This window comes from Leucopleurus acutus (genome assembly GCF_964270905.1).
Source record: "Leucopleurus acutus genome assembly, chromosome: 19".
NCBI classification, from domain to species: Eukaryota; Metazoa; Chordata; class Mammalia; order Artiodactyla; family Delphinidae; genus Leucopleurus; species Leucopleurus acutus.
Window position 1 is genome coordinate 51,030,167 of NC_139161.1, and position 18,306 is coordinate 51,048,472.

The following is an 18,306-nucleotide window of genomic DNA, read 5'->3' on the forward strand; positions in this document are numbered from 1 at the left end:
TACAGGATGTATGTGTAGTGTATATAACAAGGTGGAAATAATTTCATTCACCAGAATTTCTCTTGGGAAAGAATTAATATATGTTGGAAAATTCTTCTTAGAATGAGAGGTGAGAACTTCTTCCCCTAATATGATCAGGCACAACAAAAATTGGTCACTAAATTGCCTTCTAGTGTTCCAATGAGCGGTCTGTTATTGAAGGGCCTAAAAAGGAGCTGAGGTGACAGCCCTGAGAGGGGAGGACAAAGAGAAAAACCTTCAGTGGCAGTTTGGCAAAGAAGGGACTGCTGAGAACGAGATGTCTAGTAGGATACAAACCCCCTTCTCCACCTCTTACACACCAGAATCTTGAGTAGAGTCCGTATTACTCATGGATATGTTTCTGTGAGGGGATCCTTTCTGGGGAGCTTGAAGAGGTGCTGAGTTCTATATTAAGGGCTGGCAAGGGGTGAATGTGCAAATAAAATATTCAAACACAGGAATAAGTTAAAGGAATAAGTAACATCCAGGTTTCACATGAGAAAGATATGTTTGGGTATAATTCAATTTGAGCTTGAGTGATGAAAAAAGGAATGAGAGCACACTGCACTTGTAAACACCCTATGGAAAGAGATGAGTTAAAGAACTTCTACTAACGTCTAACTACTAGAGACAGAGGTACCTGGAAGGATGTGGAAACTGTGTAATCAACTTTTTTCTGTTCGTTTTGATATGGACTTTTTTTTGTCTTTACTGTATTTGTTACAATATTGCTTCTGCTTTATGTTTTGGTTTTTTGGCCTTGATGCATGTGGGATCTTAGCTCCCTGACCAGGGATCGAACCCACACCCCTGCATTGGAAGGCAAAGTCTTAACCACTGAACTGCCAAGGAAGTCCTCATCAACTGTTTTACTTGTACAGCCCTCTTCTCAAGCCAAGAGCATGAGCCCGGGGGTGGGGGCACATATTGGGGTACAGAATAAACCCACTTGATGGGTTTTGGCTATGACCAATTATGTTTCCAAGGACATGATTTAAATCCATTATATTCAAATTCATGTAGTAATTAATAATGAATAGAAAATGTACAAAGGATTTCGAATAAGGCAGTAATGCATGCACCAATTCACAGTACAACACAGTGCTTAGGAGCACAGCTCAGGGCTGGAGTCTTGGCTCTAGCACTTACCAGCTGTGTGATCATGGGCAAGTTACTTGACTTCTCCCCTGCCCCTCACCTTTCAAATTGGTGTAAGAGAACCCACATCACTGATGGTTGTGCAACTCTGTAAATTAACTAAAAAGCATTCAACTGAACACTTAAACAGGTGAATTTTATGGTATGTAAATTATACCTCAATAAAGCCGTTTTGTTTGTTTTTAAAAAAAGAGTACCCACACCATAGGGAGGCTGTGAAAACAAAAATGTAAACTGTCTGGCACTGTGCCTGGCACATAGTAAAAATTCAATAAATACTAGTGATTAGTATTAGTGTAATAAAGAGATTAAAGAATAAAACACTGAAGATATATAAAGTTAAATTTTTTTAAAAGAAAAAAGGAATTATTGGGCCAGTTGAAACTTGAGATCACTTAGTTCAACTCCCCTCATTTTACAGATGAGGAAATTAGGGATCAGCAGGTGAAGTGCCTTATTCAAGGTCTAGTTCTAAGACCAGACCCAAGCAAGCTGGGTCCCGTTAGTGCAATTCCCACTACCATTCACTGCCTCAGAAACATTGACACATGAAAAATTGAGGATGTGTTTCCTTGAAGAAAAAAACAAAACAAAACACGTAAGAGAACACAGAAAACACATGTAGAAATGCTGAAGAAAGAGAATTCCAAAGCCAAGGACAAATTGAGAAGAGGCTGTCACATCCTGGCCTATTAGCCAGGGACCCCAGCAGTGGGGCCCAGGTCATGGGAGCTTAAGTGCTTTGGCAAGGCAGGGTCCTGGTCAGTCAGGTGAACCAGCTCATCACTGTGGCCAGGTGCCTAGTGACAATGAAGCTGCAGTCCTCTTTGTTATTTCCTGACACAGGATCTGTCAGCAGCAACACAAGCTGAGGCCCAAAGTGAATGCAGCAGAGTTCTTGGGAGCACTCAGTCTGAACGGCCCTGAAATGAGAAAGAGCTGCAAAAGAGCTGCTTCTGCCCATGCTGAGTAGTCTGGCCCCACTTGTTTATCCCCTGGCCTTGCTAATCAGCCCCTCTGGATTCTGAGGGCCTTCACTTACAATCCTATAAATTGCTTGTCAGTTTCCTCTATCATGGCACCCTCTCAGATGACTAAGGAAGCCTAGCAGGAGATGGGAAATGACCCAAGCTTCCCGCTTCTTCATTAATGCTGCCATCTTCCAAGGGAACTTGATAGCAAGTTTGGAAGATTTTGAAGCTAATAAAAGCTTACTAAATTCCAATGCTAAACAGTGGGAAAGAGAGAGGTGTGTCTTCTAGGCCATGACTTTAACATTTCAGGGGTAATATTCGAGAGGTCAACTCTGTCATTCCTAGGAAGTGGTGGAATCATGTTCCTCCATTTTTCCTGAACAGTAACAATTTGGGCTAGATGGCCAGTAAAGACCCCTAATGTTATGTGATCCACTAGTGGGGAGGGAGGAAGGAAAGGAAAAAGGGATAGTGGAGAATTAAGGCCTGAAACAGCTTTTATGATTTAACTCAGTACACTGAAACTTCTCAATGAATAGTTCATAAAAGTGCCTCATCCTTTTTGACCAACTGTTTAAATAAAAATCAGTAAAAGGACAGAGGAGGTTCTGTCCATTCATTTGATCTGAGAACTTGGGGTACAGACTGAGAACAATAAGTCTGACTTCAGCTTTTCCACAGAAGGCTTTCATGCTTTGCAGATCATTCCATACAGTGAACACTTTGATGTCGGAGGAGGTGAGAACTCCGACTAAAGGTCTTCTGACATTCTTGGCACTCATAAGGCTTCTCTCCAGTGTGAATTCTCTGATGTATGATAAGTTGGGAATGCTGGCTGAATGTTTTCTCACACTCATTACATTCATAAGGTTTCTCTCCAATGTGAATTTTCTGGTGGAGAAGCAGCTCAGAGTTATCCCAAAAGGTTCTGGCACATTCATTACACTGATGAGGTTTCTCTCCAGTATGAATTCTCTGGTGGACAATAAGGTGAGAGGTCCGCCTAAAAGCCTTTCCACACTCAAAGCATTCATAGGGTTTCTCTCCAGTGTGAATTCTCTCATGTCTAAGAAGTTCTGAGTTTCCCCTAAAGGCCTTCCCGCATTCCTTACATACGTAGGGCTTCTCACCAGTATGAATTCTAATATGTCTAATAATCTCTGAGTTCTGGCCAAAAGTTTTCCCACATTCATTACATTCATATGGTTTGTCTCCTGTATGAATTCTTTGATGCCGGATGAGCTCAGAACTCTGACCGAAGCCTTTCCCACATTCATTACACAGATAGGGTTTTTCTCCAGTATGAATTTTCTGGTGTCTAATGAGGCCTGAGCTATGCTTGAAGGCTTTGCCACACTCATTGCATTCATGGTATCTTTCTTCAGTATGAATTCTCTGATGCTGAATAAGCTGTGAGCTAACCCTAAAGGTCTTCCCACATTCATTACATTCATATGGTTTCTCCCCAGTGTGGATTCTCTGATGTAGAATAAGGGCTGAATTCTGACTGAAGGCTTTACCACATTCTTCACATTTATAAGGTCTCTCTCCAGTGTGAATTCTGTGATGGTGGATGAGATGTGAACTCTGAATGAAGGCCTTTCCACATTCATTACAAGCAAAGGGCTTCTCTCCAGCATGAATTCTCAGGTGCCTTCGAAGGCTTGAGTTAGTTCCAAATGTTTTTCCACATTCTTTGCATTCAAAGGGTTTCTCTCCACTATGAACTCTCATATGCTGAATAAGATGTGAGTTTTGATTAAAGGCTTTCCCACATTCTTTACATGTATGAGGCTTTTCTCCCAGAGAATTTCTATGTGTTTTATTAGGTCCTAAATTCTCTATGAAGTTTTGGCCAGAAGCAGCAAATGTGCTAACTGCCTCTGCTGTAGTATCTCCCTGGTACGTGATCAGGTTTGAGCTAGGATTGTAGGCTCGCTCACTTTCATTATTCTCATGGTCTTTCTCACTTGAGGGTGATTTCTTAAAGATAATCAACCCTGATGCAAAGTCTCTCTCCTCAAGGGACACCTGCTCCAGAACCTCTTCTGTGGACTCTCTGGAATGCTCCTCCAATATGTCTTCTTCACATGCTGCTCCAAACTCGTGACCCTGATAAACCACCTTTGGAAGTTTTTCTAATATTGCCCCATGTGGTTCAGATTCTTCAGAAATTTCTTCCTTGGGAATTACCTCCTTGTTCTCAGTCCCCATCTCACAATCTGAAATGAGAGAGGGTAAGTCTGTGAAGTGGCTGTATCACAGCTAAATGAAGCCAATACTAGGGAGTATGGAGCTTGACATGGTTCTGACAGCACCCAAAAGCACTCTCTGTATCTGGTGAGATTACAGGATGCTGTTGAAGAGAAGAGAAAGATTTAGGATTATGGTGGACATGCTACACAAAGAGCAGACGCTGACTGAGAAAAGTGAGGGAAATTATCAGAGGAAAAGATTTAAGGAGAGAATAGGAAATGGATGGTAAGAAGATGCTGATAAAAGTTCCATAATATTAACAGTGAATTGAGGCAGAAACTGAGGTTGGTAATAAAAACATTTAAGGAAAATTGTGGCCATATTAATAGATGGTATAGGGAAAAGGTTGGGAAAGGGACAAAAATGACTAATATAACCTTTGGGTTTATAGAGGAAGAAACCAGAAATAAGTAGCAAGAAGAAATATCTTTAGCCCAGTTCTGTGGCACTCACCAACTCTAGAGAATAGGGGATTGTATATGTTGTAGACATTACCTATTCAAAAGGTTAATGTGACTTAGCTACAACAGGGACAGAAGGAACCACCCTTGGCTCCCATATATTTGGATAAAGTATGGTTCTAGCTTAATTTTCTCCAGATGGTTACTAAATTGTATCAATACCTAATTTTCCCTACTAATTTGAAATGACTCCTATACCATAGTCTAAAGTTCCATATATATCTGGGTCAATTTCCAGGCTCCATTCAGTTCTATTGATCTATTCCCTCTCTAACACCAAACTGTTCAACCTACTGTAGCTTTAAATTTTTTAATATGTTAGAGAAAGTGCTCACTTGTTAGTCTTCTTTTTCAAATATTCCTGTTTATTCTATTTTTCCAAATAAATTTTAGTATAATTTTGTAAAATTTCCAAACTTACCCTGATGTTTTTATATCCATCACGTTTCTGTATGTCTTCTCTTTTAGTGAGTTTTTCTTATATTTTCTAACTGGTTGTTATTATATATATGTGTGTGTGTGTGTGTGTGTGTGTGTGTATACACATATATATATATACATACATATAGCAATGCTGTTGATTTTTACTTACTAATATTCTAATTGGTCCCTTTATACAATTTTCTTAGAACTTTTTTTTTTTTAGTTTTTTAAAAATTTATTTTATTTATTTTTGGCTGCACTGGGACTTCATTGCTGTGCGTGGGCTTTCTCTAGTTGCGGCGAGCGGGGGCTACTCTTCGCTGCGGTGCGCAGCCTTCTCAATGCAGTGGCTTCTCTTGTTGCAGAGCACAGGCTCTAGGTGTGCAGGCTTCAGTAGTTGTGGCACGTGGGCTCAGTAGTTGTGGCTCGCAGGCTCTAGAGCACAGGCTCAGTAGTTGTGGCGCACAGCTTAGTTGCTCTGCAGCATGTGGGATCTTCCTGGACCAGGGCTCGAACCCGTGTCCCCTGCATTGGCAGGCAGATTCTTAACCACTGCGCCACCAAGGAAGCCCCTCTTAGCACTTTTATAAATCTTAAAGCCTATACTTTTTTAAAACTTCTAAAAGGCTGTGGCAAGGATTTTTAGTTGTCTATCCCAATCTCCACTCTTCCCCACCTCATCAGCAACAGAATAATGAATTTATTTTTGTAGCAATGAGGCTGCCTAAAGAAATATATTCTCAGACTTCTTTACAGCTAGATTTGGCCATGTAACTAGCTTCTGGCCAATGAGACAGTAAAATGCAAATGACAGCACAAGGGACTTCTGGGATATCTCCTTAAAAGTAAGGGGATACATTTCTTCACCCTCTTCTGTGCTGTGCCTGGGGCATGAAGTGATAGCTGAAGTGCCATCCTGGACCATGAATTCACCAGCATACCTTACAGTGGGACAAGAACAGGAAGGCACCTGGGTCCCTGATGACTCTGTGGAGCTGCCATACTTGCCCTGGAACGCCTGCCTCTGGACTTCTTTTATCTAACAGAGAAACAAGCTTTTTCCTTGCTTAAGCTATTATGGTTTTTTAATTATGAAGCCAAACTTGCTCCTAATTGGTACAATGGCCCCAAGGATTTAGCTGTCCCCTCACAGAAGATCCAAATGCTGGGGAAATGAGCCCAGCTTCTGTTCAGGTATTAAGCAACCGGGAGCTAATATTGAAGAGGAGAGGCCCTTTGCCTAGAGCAGTGCATCTGTGCACCACAGCAAATCTGAGCAACACAATCTTCCCATCGATAAAAGTGTTAATTGCAGAAGGTGATTCTCAAGGGGGAATGGGGCAGCTATGGGACTTCATCCTTATATTGCAGGGTCATGGAATGGTTTTTAAGCCAAGGAATGACACAGTTCATGGTCAGATTAGCATTTCAGGTAGATATACACAAGTGGCCATTTAGTGGCTGAACCAGAAAGCAGCAGACAAGGACATAAAGGAGATCAGTTAGAAGTCTGATGCAGTCATCAAGGCAAAGGGTGATGAGATCTAACTAGGGTAATAGTGGTAGTGTGAATGAAGAGGAAACAGACTAGAGAAGTGCTTGAGAGGACAAATTCTCTAAGACTTGGGGTATGATTGGATATAGGTGTAAGGAGGGTGTAATTAGATGGATAGTGATACCACCAAGGTTGGGAATATTGAGGAGCAGCTACGTTAGGAGGGAAGATGATAAATGAGCTGTGTTTTGGACAAGATGAGTTTCAACACATCCATACAGAAGTACCAAGGAATCAGTCAAAATATATTGGTCTAAAGCTTAGAGCAGTCAGGACTAAAGATACAGACTTGAGAGTACTCAGCATAGACAATAATGAGTATAGTTGTGACAACTGTCAGATACTGAAGACAGAAACCTAGAAAGCCAAGGCCAACACTGAAGAGTACTCCAGTTAACTTCCATGTTCCGCTCCAGATCTTTCAACTTTTCTTCACCCTGTTCTCTGCCCCAGAAGGTAACCTATATAGCACTCATCAAGGGGCCCTCTGGCTTCCAGTTGTGTTCCACCAATGGGGAGCCCTAGCAGGAGGCTGGAAGGAGGGAGGACAGTGAGGTCAGAGTATTTATCCTCCTGGTTCCTTCCTATGAGATCACCTTGGTTCATGGTGTCCCTCAATTGAAGTTCATTACTCCTCTCAAGGAATCATCCTACCCAGTTGTCTCTGTGGGCTCCAGGCCCTCCCCTACCTCTTGCCTCTTCTGGCCTAGGGCTGGTGACTACTCTGCTATTGCCAATCCCAGCTTTCCTCAGTATCTTGCCTACACCTACATCTTTTATATTAACTTCTTTGCAAATAAACCCTTCTCAAATTATCCTAATTTGAGCGAAGTACCTGTTTCCTGTTAGGACCCTAATGATAAAGGGGTAGGTAGAGGAAGAGAAGCCTGCCAAGAAGAGAAAGAATGGTTAGTGAAGTAGGAGAAGAACCAGAAAAAGTGTCAATATAAGTCACCAAGGCAATGGCAGAGGGAATTACAAAGCGTCACACACAGTTGATAGATCCAGTAGGATAAGAACTGGAAAACGTCTGCTGGGACAATTAGATGGTCACAGATGACATGTAAAAACAGAGTCAATGGAATGACAGAAGCAGAAGCCAGGTGGCAGTGGACTGATTAATTAATTTGCTGCTTCTTTCAAAAAATCTGGGTGAAAGGAGAGGACCAAGATGGGCAGTAGTGTAAAAGGTCAAAGAAAGTCAAAGAAGAATTTTCTCTGATGGTAGAGATTTGAACATGTTTATATTAGAAAGGATGGTGCCAGTAGAGAGAAAGGTTAAGAGGGAAGAAAAGATGAGATTACTGAAGAAATGAAGATCCTGAGAGGCAGGAGAGACTGGGGTCAAGTGGTGAGGGAAGGGGAAAGGGGTGATTTTGGGGTGCCCTTTGTACTGCCCCTTTTCTCTGCCCAGCCTCCAGTCATCCACAGGATCATACCCTCTGGCCTCCCTAATCACTCAGGGGTGCAGCCCTGGTAAGCCCTCTTTCCTGACACCTGGAAGGAACCTGATCTCCTACTGAAATCCTGAAGTGTTGGAAGCTCTTTGTGCTACCCCTAAAAATGACCTGGAATCTTCTTCAACTTTCCCCCACTCAGCGTCTTCTCTAATTTTCCCCTGGAATAAGGGCAGGCACACAAAAACTGGATTTCTCCTTTTCACTGAAATTTTTGAAAATTATAGATAATGTGTACCTATGTAACTGTAAGAATCCATTGTAGAGAATTTAGCTATCTTCATCCATGGTACTATTTGAGTTAGAAAGCACTGTCTTAAATAAATTTCTCTCTAATGCTCAGCCAGGAACAAGTTCTACAAGCTGGTATTTCAGTCCCTATCTACTTCTGACCCCCTTGCTGGCCTTTCCTTTTCACCAGCATCTCTCCTATAGTTACTTCTTTTCCAACATCAAGCTCCATACAAAGTCAGCATTCATAAAACCCACATCTGTCCCACACCATATGGAAAACCACGTGTCCACAGTAAAACAAGATGCAAGACATAGAAGTTAGGTATGTGTATCTATCCCCAACTTCAACACCTGGTTCAAAATTCTAGTCCAGAAAGTCTTCCCCAACTAAAATTTGCCCCCTCTGACTATTCTTTTACTTTGCATTCCACCAGTGACACGATATTAATGCCATTTGTTAAATATTGTTTTGTTTAATAGACACCTTCTCATACACAAATCAATGCCATCCTCCTTTTTATTTTCTTTGGATGCACTGTGTGGCACGCAGGATCTTAGTTCCCTGACCAGAGATCAAACCCATGCCCCCTACAGTGGAAGCGCAGAGTTCTAACCACTGGACCACCAGGGAAGTCCCAAAGCCATTCTCCTTTTGGTTGATTTTCCAGAGGCACAGATACACATTAGACCTCATCCTCATATGGAAACACTCTATTACTCATAGCATAAATTTAAATTTCCAAACATAATTTCTTATGTTTGTCACTTCTTCACTTTTCTATATTTGAAATTAGTTGTTTCTGGAGAGAGATAAGATGGATGTGCCATCTTAGGAGTAGGATGACCACTCTTGGTCCTCAGTCTGGGGGATGACAAGCATCTACTGGGTCTCCATAGTTCAGAATAGGGTCTTCAACTCTGCAGATCTGGAATTTTTTTTTTCAATGCACTCAGAAATCCTCATTCACAAAATACTGATGCATAAACCAAATATCCACCTATTAATTAACCATGAGAAATAAAACTTCAAAAGGACCATACTGTCTACATGAGAAGCCACCACATAAAACCCTAAAAATTGTTTAGTTGGCTTACAATCACAGCAGGAAGATTTTTTTTTTTTTAATGATGCTTAAATAATGATTCTTGGCCTGGAATTAGGTTAGATGAAGAAACGTCAACTGGAAAATCTCTAAAAATACTAATCTCCAGGTCCCACATCAGACCTCTCAGAGTCAGAATCTCCAGGAGTAGGCAAAGGAATGTGTATTTTTAACAAGTGCCCAGGTGATTCTGATGCCCTATCAGGTTTGGGAACCACTGTGTTAGACAGTCTGAGTGACTGGAGTTATCTAACTCTCAGTCTGGTGCATCCATCTCTACCAAGGTCTAGTCCACCAAGCAGATCAACACATGTGCAAAGCAGCAGGATTACAGATAACACTGCCAGTTCTTGCTCTGCATTCTTTTTTCCTGCCCTCCAACTTGACCCCTCCCCAACCCTACCCTAAACTTCTGGGAGCAGACAGGGAATATAATACAACTGATTAGGTCACATTTCCATTACGCTTATCAGACTGACCCTAGTTACTGTGACTGGACCTGAGTTTGCCCAAACTGCCTAAATCAGAGTTTACAGCAATCTCTTGGGATAGCAATATCACTTAGTCCTCTAAACTTATCTGCCAAAAACATATTGTGATTTTTAGTAAAAAATCATTGAATAATCTATCAGCTGACAGCCTGATTAGGTCTTTTTTAAATGTTGTTAAAAGCAAAGATTGGAAAAAATTTAAAAATTAAAAAAAAGCAAAGATTGGGAGTTATAAAAGGTCCAAGAATCATTTACTCCCTCAGTAAATTGTCCCCCTGTGTGGCACTCCAGAGGTTTTTCCACCCCAGAGTGATATGCTATAGTAAAATTAAGGAGGGCATGGGTGAGAGGTATGTCTTTCTTCTGTAAAGGAGGAAAAGAGCAATTGTGAAAAAGGAGGTGGAAAAGAGAAATCTATAGGCCACAGGTCCACTCTCAAGCACACTGGTGGTAGGCAAGGGTACAGACTTAAGTCAAGGATCTAGAGACTGATGTCCATTCAACAATCCATGCACTTACAGATGTTACAGAAAATGTTTGTGGACTCCCTCAATATATGTCATTTGAAGACTACTGCACTTAACAGCATTCTGGGCAAAGCATGGGGTGAGCAAAGCCTCAGAGACTAGGAAGTACAGGAGGAATAAGAAAAGGAACAGAAAGAACATTCTGACCTCAATGTAGCATGTGCAGAGTTGGGGTAAAGAAGGAGAGAAGATAAGTGAGGACGCACTAAACTTCTGGGGAGTAATGGAAGCTCTTACTATGTGCCAAGCAACTTACACACATTCTCTTGTTACACGCTTACAACCTCTTGCTGAGACAAGTATGCTGGAGGCATCAGTGTAGAGAGGAGTGAAATCAGCCCATCGGAGTGCTTTCCTGACTTTCTCCAGCAACACTTTTGACAGCCCCAGAGCAGGCTGGGAATCTGTGGACACATGTGGTGGAAGAATGAGAAAGTGAGGGACTTGAGGATGTTAGCCAGGACACAGTTGAGATGACCAAGTGAGACAGGGAGACAAATGAAGTGGGGGAAGGAGGGAAGAGTGGAGTTTACAGACAGGGTGAAGGATGTGGTGAGCATACGGATCCAAGGGCAGGAATCCTGCCAACTAGCATGACGTTTAATTTTGAAATGTCAAAATCTATAACATACCAAAAGTAACATCCTGTGCAACTATTCAAATTCATGATGAAAAAATGATGAAACATTTTGGATGTCAACTTACAAACACGTAAGGGGATACACAAAGCTTTTCAAATTATTTTATGGGATATTTGAGCAAAAAAGTTTGCAGTGGCCTCGCACTCTTTGCAGGAGACCTGACCTCACCCGTGAGCTCCAAATGAGTTAACCCAGTTAAGTTAATACCATTCCCCTTGCCAGTAACTGTTCAGAACAGTAGGGATTGTTTCAGGAATGGACAAATGCCTTCATCTGGGTCAATGATACTCTGAGGAAGTTTGCTGGGAACTTCTGGGAATAGTTTCCTGCCGTCCTGAGAGAACCACAGAAGAGACTTCTACATATTGTTGCCTGGAACCGCTGCTGCCAGCTGTGGATGAAGGCAGGACGAGCTGAGAAAATTGAGGGGAAATGGAGCCAGCAGGGCCACTAGATTCAGTCATTCCTGAAACCACTTTACCTCTTGACTTCCAATTATGAGAGCTTATACACTTGTATTTTTTAGGCCAGCTTGAATTGTATCCTGTGACTTATAGACAAAAGCATCTTAATTCATAAAAATACTTTCCCTTAACTTCTGAAAGGTCAGATCCTACTAAATACTCAGTATCCAGTACAAGGATCACCTCCTCCCCAAAGTCTTCACTTACACCTGCAGGAAGGAGGTTATCTCTTGGTCCTCTGAATCAGCATTTCACTCACCTCTTTCTTTGTACTACAGTTATCATGTCGCTTCCTGTTCACTGCTCTCCAATGGCTACAGAATAAAAACTTAACATGGCTCATCATGCCTTCCTGGTCAGGTCCCTGTCTCCCTTCCCATCTCCTGTCCCATGCTCTCCAATGACAGGTGGGAGCTGCAGTCATGCTCAGGGTGCTGCAGTTCAAACACTTCTTATTCTTTAAAGCTTCTCTGCCTTTGAGAACAGGTTATTCCCACTTCCTGGAATACTACTGCCCACCTTTTACACTTAACAAACATCTACAAGACTCAGCTCAGACACAGAGAGTCCCCTCTGTCTTCTTCTCTGTCCCTAAGACTCCTTCACCTTGTTGCAGCTACCTCATTGTACTGTTACTCTATTTTCATCTCTGCTTCCTTCTTCAGACCATGAACAAGGATGATGTTCTATTCATCTTGATATTCCCAGCGCCAAGCACATTTCGGGTACCTGCTAAATATCTGTTAAATGAATTTGTGTAAATATCTTATTTACATAACTAATCTGTGACACCCTTGAGGACTAACTGGATAGTTCATTCATTTTGTATCTAAAGAGCCTAGATCGGTGTCTGACACATAGCTGACGTCAATAACTATTTGTAAAAATAAGTTCCTTCTGCCAATCTGGATGACAATTTAAAGCACTGTTATCCTCTTTTCCTCTGTCCTCCTGGTTTCCACAATCAAAAGGCTCTATTAACTCTGCACTGAAATCTGTCTCCTTTCCGTAACTAACCCTCTTAAACCAATATCCGGCCCTGGGCACAGTCTGCCAGGAGGCCTGAAGTTTATGACACTGCCCGCCATTTCGTCCCCGCAGCTTACTTGGGGATGGAATGTCAGAGGAAACCACAGCCCCCATCATTCCCCACGTAAGGACACCCCCGCGGAAGGGGGTGTCCCTGCTGCTCCTGTGCCCGCGGCTGACAGGCAGGGAACCAGGACGGAGACGGGCCCTGGCCGCGTCCAGGGTATGTGCCGGTGGGGACCCGGTGCGGGGTGGGGAGACCATAAAGTCCAAGGTCACAGAGGGAACCCGGGTCAGGCACGGGCCTAAACGTCGGGTTTTCGCGGGGCTCGTGGGCCAGGGGTTCGGGAGCGCAGCACCCTCCACCCCCGGCCAGGACAGAATGAGGTCTCACCTCAGGCAGCTACCGCCCCACACGCGCTCCCCTCGGGCTCCCCGCGCTGCTCCGCCCGCTGCCTCAGAACCCGCAGCTGTTGTCTGGGTTTCACTGGCTATGGGCATCAGCCACTTCCGGTACCCGGGCGGCACTGCAGCCAATCAATGCGCGCAGCACTCCCAGGAGGAACAGGTGGGCGGCAGGCCGGGGTCTCCTCACCCTTTCCAGGCTTGCTTTGCGCCGGTTCTCGCGCTCACCCGAGCCCCATCTCGCCGCTGCCCTGCCACACCACCTCTCTGAAGTGGCCTTGTGCGCCTGACGATGCCCCACTTCAGCCTCATGATCACTGACGAGCTAGGTCCTCCGAGTTTCCTAGAAAGGCTCCAGGGATGCACTTCCGCCCTGGGATCGGCCGCTCTGCGCGCTGCTGTCGCTCCCCAAGCATTGATCTGGACTTGAGAAATTGAAAGTTGGCTTCGCTTTCTCACCGGGCAGAGATCACGCGCCCCCCTGCATCCCTTATCCCGTCACTCCCTCCCTTGAACTACACGAGTCTGGTAAACACAGACCCCTACATCCTAGGAATAGGCCAGTCGTCTGCTGGGGGCGAAGGGAGACCCGCTCTTGAAGTCAAGGAGGGCTTACCGGAGGGTGTGATGTTTGGGCTGAAATCTGAAGGTTGAGCGGGAATTACCCGGGTCAAGAGTGAAGGGGACAGCGGTTCCGGCAATGGGAACGGCATTCTCCCCTAGCCTCCTTATTTCTTGAGCAGCTTGACCCTTCTCAACTCAGCACCTTTGTGCTTGTTACTTCCTCTGCTTCTTGTTATTCAGGTCTCACTTCAAAGGTAACTGCATAGGAGAAGCCTTCCATCCTATCTAATGTTGCCTCAAACTATGATACCTCTCCCAAATAGCAGTTACAGGGAAGGACTATGATTGGCCTTGTTTAGGTCTGGTGCTCACCCCTGGACTAATCATTGTATTCAGGGGAAAGGGATAGTAGGTTTAGCCAAATCTGGGTCACTTGTCTGCCTCAATTGTGGGGGCAGGCTTCTGTGTTTGCCTCACCATAATCCTATGGAACAGGGAAGGGAGTGACTACTCACAGAAAGTGATATTATGTATATATCTAGTACACAACCTATCAGAAAAAAAAAGAAAAAATAAAGAAAGGGGAAAAGAAAGCTTTTGCTTGAGTTCATGGGATTAGGCCCTAGACTATAGGGTCCATCACTTTAGCCATTCTCACACCAATATCCTTAACTCCTTTGCCCTACTGTCTGCAACCGCATTGGAAGTTTGTTAACCCTGGATCAGTAGAAATGTCCATTTTCCTTGCCCAGGCCACTGACAGCTGGTGGGGAAAATCGTACATTTTGGAGAAGAACCCCAAAATAAATTTATGGTCTCCACTTCCCAGAGGTCTTTCACTTCTGCCTAGAAATCATCTTGTTTCCCTAGTCAGCTTGTCTACCATTTTCATGATTGCTGTTTCAACCTTCTTCATTCTGCTTGAACCTCTGTCCAAGCCATGACCCACCATCACAATCACTGCCACCTGCATTCATCCCAAGGAAAGATGTCCATACTACGAGAGTATCCTGCCACAGACCAAGAATGGGAGACATTTGGTTCTACTGTATTTATCTAGTACACCTACATTAACAGTCTTCTGTCTCAAGAACCTAGATCAGTAATTCTCAATCTTGGCTGCACATTGGAATCACCTGGGGAGCTTTTTTTTTAAGTATGTTTTTATTAGTGAGCAGTATTCAATTATTTGAATACACCACATTTTTTAAATCTATTCACTTATTAATATTCAGGTGGTTTCTTGTTTATGGCTATTACAAAGTTGCTAAGAACATTCATGTACACTTCTTTATATGCACAGATGCATAAGCTTTTATTTCTCTTGGATAGCTGCCTAGGAGTGGAGTGGCTGTATCATATGGTAAGCACATATTTAACTCTTAAAGAATCCAGCAAACCATTTTCTAAAGTGGATGCACATTTTACATTTTCACCAGCAGTGTATGAGTCTTTTTCCTCCACATCCTCGCCAACACTTGATCTGATCAGTTCTTTTTTTCTTTTTCTTTTTAAATTGAGCATTACAATAGAGATCTAGTGACCTCTTATAGTGGTTTTACTTTGTGTTTCCTTACTGACTAATTCACCTGGGGATCTTTAAAAATATTGATGTCTGGTGCCACCCACATAGATTCTGTTGAAAATGATATGAGATATAGTCTGGGCTTTATTGTTTTGTTTATTTCCCAAGCAATTCCAATATGCAGCCAGCAAGGTTGGAAACCAATAGCTCAGCTCAGTGATTCAAAAAGTGTGGTGTCTGAATCAGCAGCATCTGGAATGATGGTTAGAAATGCAAATTCTCAGGCCCCACCCACAGATCTCCTGAATGAGAAACTCTGGAATTAGAGTTGAACAATCTGTGTTTTAACAAGCATTTCAGGAGTTCTAATGCACTCTAAAGTTTGGGTATCACTGGTGCAGACATTAACAGTGCTTCATTTGATCAGCCCCTGTACGTGGGTTAAACAGGAAAAAGATAGGCTGTATCCTCCTGGATATTCCCCTGCCCACCATCTGCTTCATTACACTAGCCAATTTAGGGGCCATCTGGAGTAATGGGGACCTACCAAGGGAAGGAGGCCAAGGCATATGGTCCACAAATACCATTCTCATGCCCAGTGTGTATGAGGATGTGTATGACTAGGTAGGGGCTGATGTTTCACTGTCTCCTAACAGGTTCAGGACTTCCATCGAATTGAGTCTTATTACAGGTAAGTATGAGAAGTTTTGCTCCTTTTGAAAAAAATGGCAGGTAGGAACGTTGGCCGCCCTCTTGAATTCACACAGAGACAGGTACATGGAAAATAAAAGCCATACTGCTCTTGCTCGACCTTGTCCCTTCTATCCGTGGAAGATGTGGGAAGGAGGGCCACCAGTACTGGCTACTCTCCTATCTTATACTTCAAAACCGTGTCATTTCTCAGATTAGTTTACAGCTCTGATGTGGACCTAAGTGCTGATCATAATTATATTTTCTATTGTCTATGGACCATATTCCAAACTACTACCAAACTATTAGTAATAGCACTCAGTGTCCCCTGAGATTTAAATAACATTGTGAATGTAAGTCATTGTTAGGAATCTGGAAGAAATGACCAAAAGCACCAACCCTGCAAACTTTCAGGTCTTTCAAAACCCTTCTCTCCCAGGTGAATAACCCTGGGCCAGGACACAAGGACACTGGCTTGGATAGCTTTCTCTTCCTGTAAACTTCTCTTACCAACTCCCCACATCCACTTCTTTTATCACTATCACCTCTCTCCTTGATCCTGCCTTCCTTTTCTTTCAACTGCACCAACCTCATAGTACATCCTACAGACCAAAATCTCACTCAGCATGACACAAATGCATCTAGCCTTATGTGACTTAACCATTTCCTACAAACATACCTTTCCCCCCATATAGACAGAGCGTTCCTTGAGAGCTAGCACTCTGTTACATGTCCCATAGAGGTGCTGGCCGTGCTGGGCCCATGTTTAGTAGAAACAGGCTGACCTGAAATATTCATATCTCACCTCCACACACTAAAGCAACTGGCTGAAGCTGAGTCGAGGCTCAGTTAAGTCTTCAGGGAATCCCCTGGCAGTCCAGCGGTTCGGACTCCACGCTTCCACTGCAGGAGGCACAGGTTAGATCCCTGGTGGGGGAACTAAGATCCCTCAAGCTTTGCAGCAAGACAAAAAAAAACAAAGTCTTCAGTGTTCCCCTTGCACCTCCAGCTATGAAGATGCAAGGAAGTAAAACAAAAAGGCAACTTCCTTTTCTAGAGTTACAATTACCCCAAGGAGCTCAGGGCAACCGATTCTGAGCCTGATCCAGCAAGGTCATGTTATCACTGAGCCAAGATAGCATATCCTTCTTGGGCAAGTTCTAAACCTAAGAGCGTCCTCCAGGGTCCTTGTAAGGTCCATGTCTCTCTCTCAGGTGAAACCATGGCCCCTTTCACATGCGATAAAATGCAGCAACACCTGAAAACCTTACTCTCCCAGTAGCTGCTCCATGATTCAGTGCCAGGTGGAGAGACAGAGAAGAGAAGGCTGCCCTGGCAGAGGGGTCAGTGCTGGGCTTTGAGGAAGGCAAGCCCGAGGTGGTGGGAGGGGATGCACTGGAAATAGACAACAGCAGAATGTACAAGGGAGCAAGTGATCAGAGGACAAACCAGGAGCCCCAGGGTACAAGGTTCCTCCCCCGGGCTCTGGAGTCTTCACAAGGTCAGCAAGATAATGAGCCCACTGCCACCAGGGCTAAGACATGACTGAGCCCTGACAGTGCCCCTGCCTACCGAGCCTGCTTAGAGCCTGCTTACACAACACTTCAGGAAACTGCTACTAAGTAGTCTGAATTCCCATATGAGTAGAAATTATTTGCCATCCAGGCCAAGGCAGTCCTACATGAATATTTCTGAGGCTCTATTTTGAGAAACAACATGGGAGGAAAATCAAGTCCAAGTGTCTCCCACCATCACAGGGACATATAAGTTTCCAATGTGACTAGTGAACCTGAAGGAGGCCAGAATGACTCCTCACTCTGTCTTCATGGTTTTGTTTTCCCAGCTCAAGATACAACCCCTAAAAATCATGGATGATATTTGGAAAAGATGAAAACTCTAACTCAAAAAGATACATGCACCCCAACGTTCATAGCAACACTATTTGCAATAGCCAAGACATGGAAGCAACCTAAATGTCCATCAACAGATGAATGGGTAAAGAAGATGTGGTGTATAAGAGACATTGGAATACTACTCAGTCATAAAAAAGAATGAAATAATGCCATTTGCAGCAACATGGATGGACCTCGAGATTATCATTCTAAGTGAAGACAGAGAAAGACAAATCTAATATGATATCACTTATATGTGGAATCTAAAAAATGATATAAATGAACTTATTTACAAAACGGAAAGACTCACAGACACAGAAAACAACTTATGGTTACCAAAGGGGGAAGGTGGGTGGGGAGGAATAAATTAGGAGTTTAGGATTCACAGATACATACTGCTATATATAAAATAAACCAAAAGGACCTACTGTATAGC

General features: G+C 43.3%; 1 protein-coding gene across 1 annotated transcript; it reads right to left on the reverse strand.

Moving 5' to 3' along the window:
- Window positions 1-139: 139 nt before the first annotated feature.
- Window positions 140-13,276, reverse strand: ZFP3 (ZFP3 zinc finger protein). Its single transcript, XM_082859901.1, has 2 exons — window positions 13,189-13,276; window positions 140-4,375 (listed from the first exon to the last, which is right to left on the reverse strand). Exon 2 carries the CDS (start codon window positions 4,365-4,367, stop codon window positions 2,856-2,858), a length of 1,512 nt encoding a protein of 503 aa, XP_082716027.1. The 5' UTR covers window positions 4,368-4,375; window positions 13,189-13,276; the 3' UTR covers window positions 140-2,855.
- Between the last annotated feature and the right edge of the window lie 5,030 nt (window positions 13,277-18,306).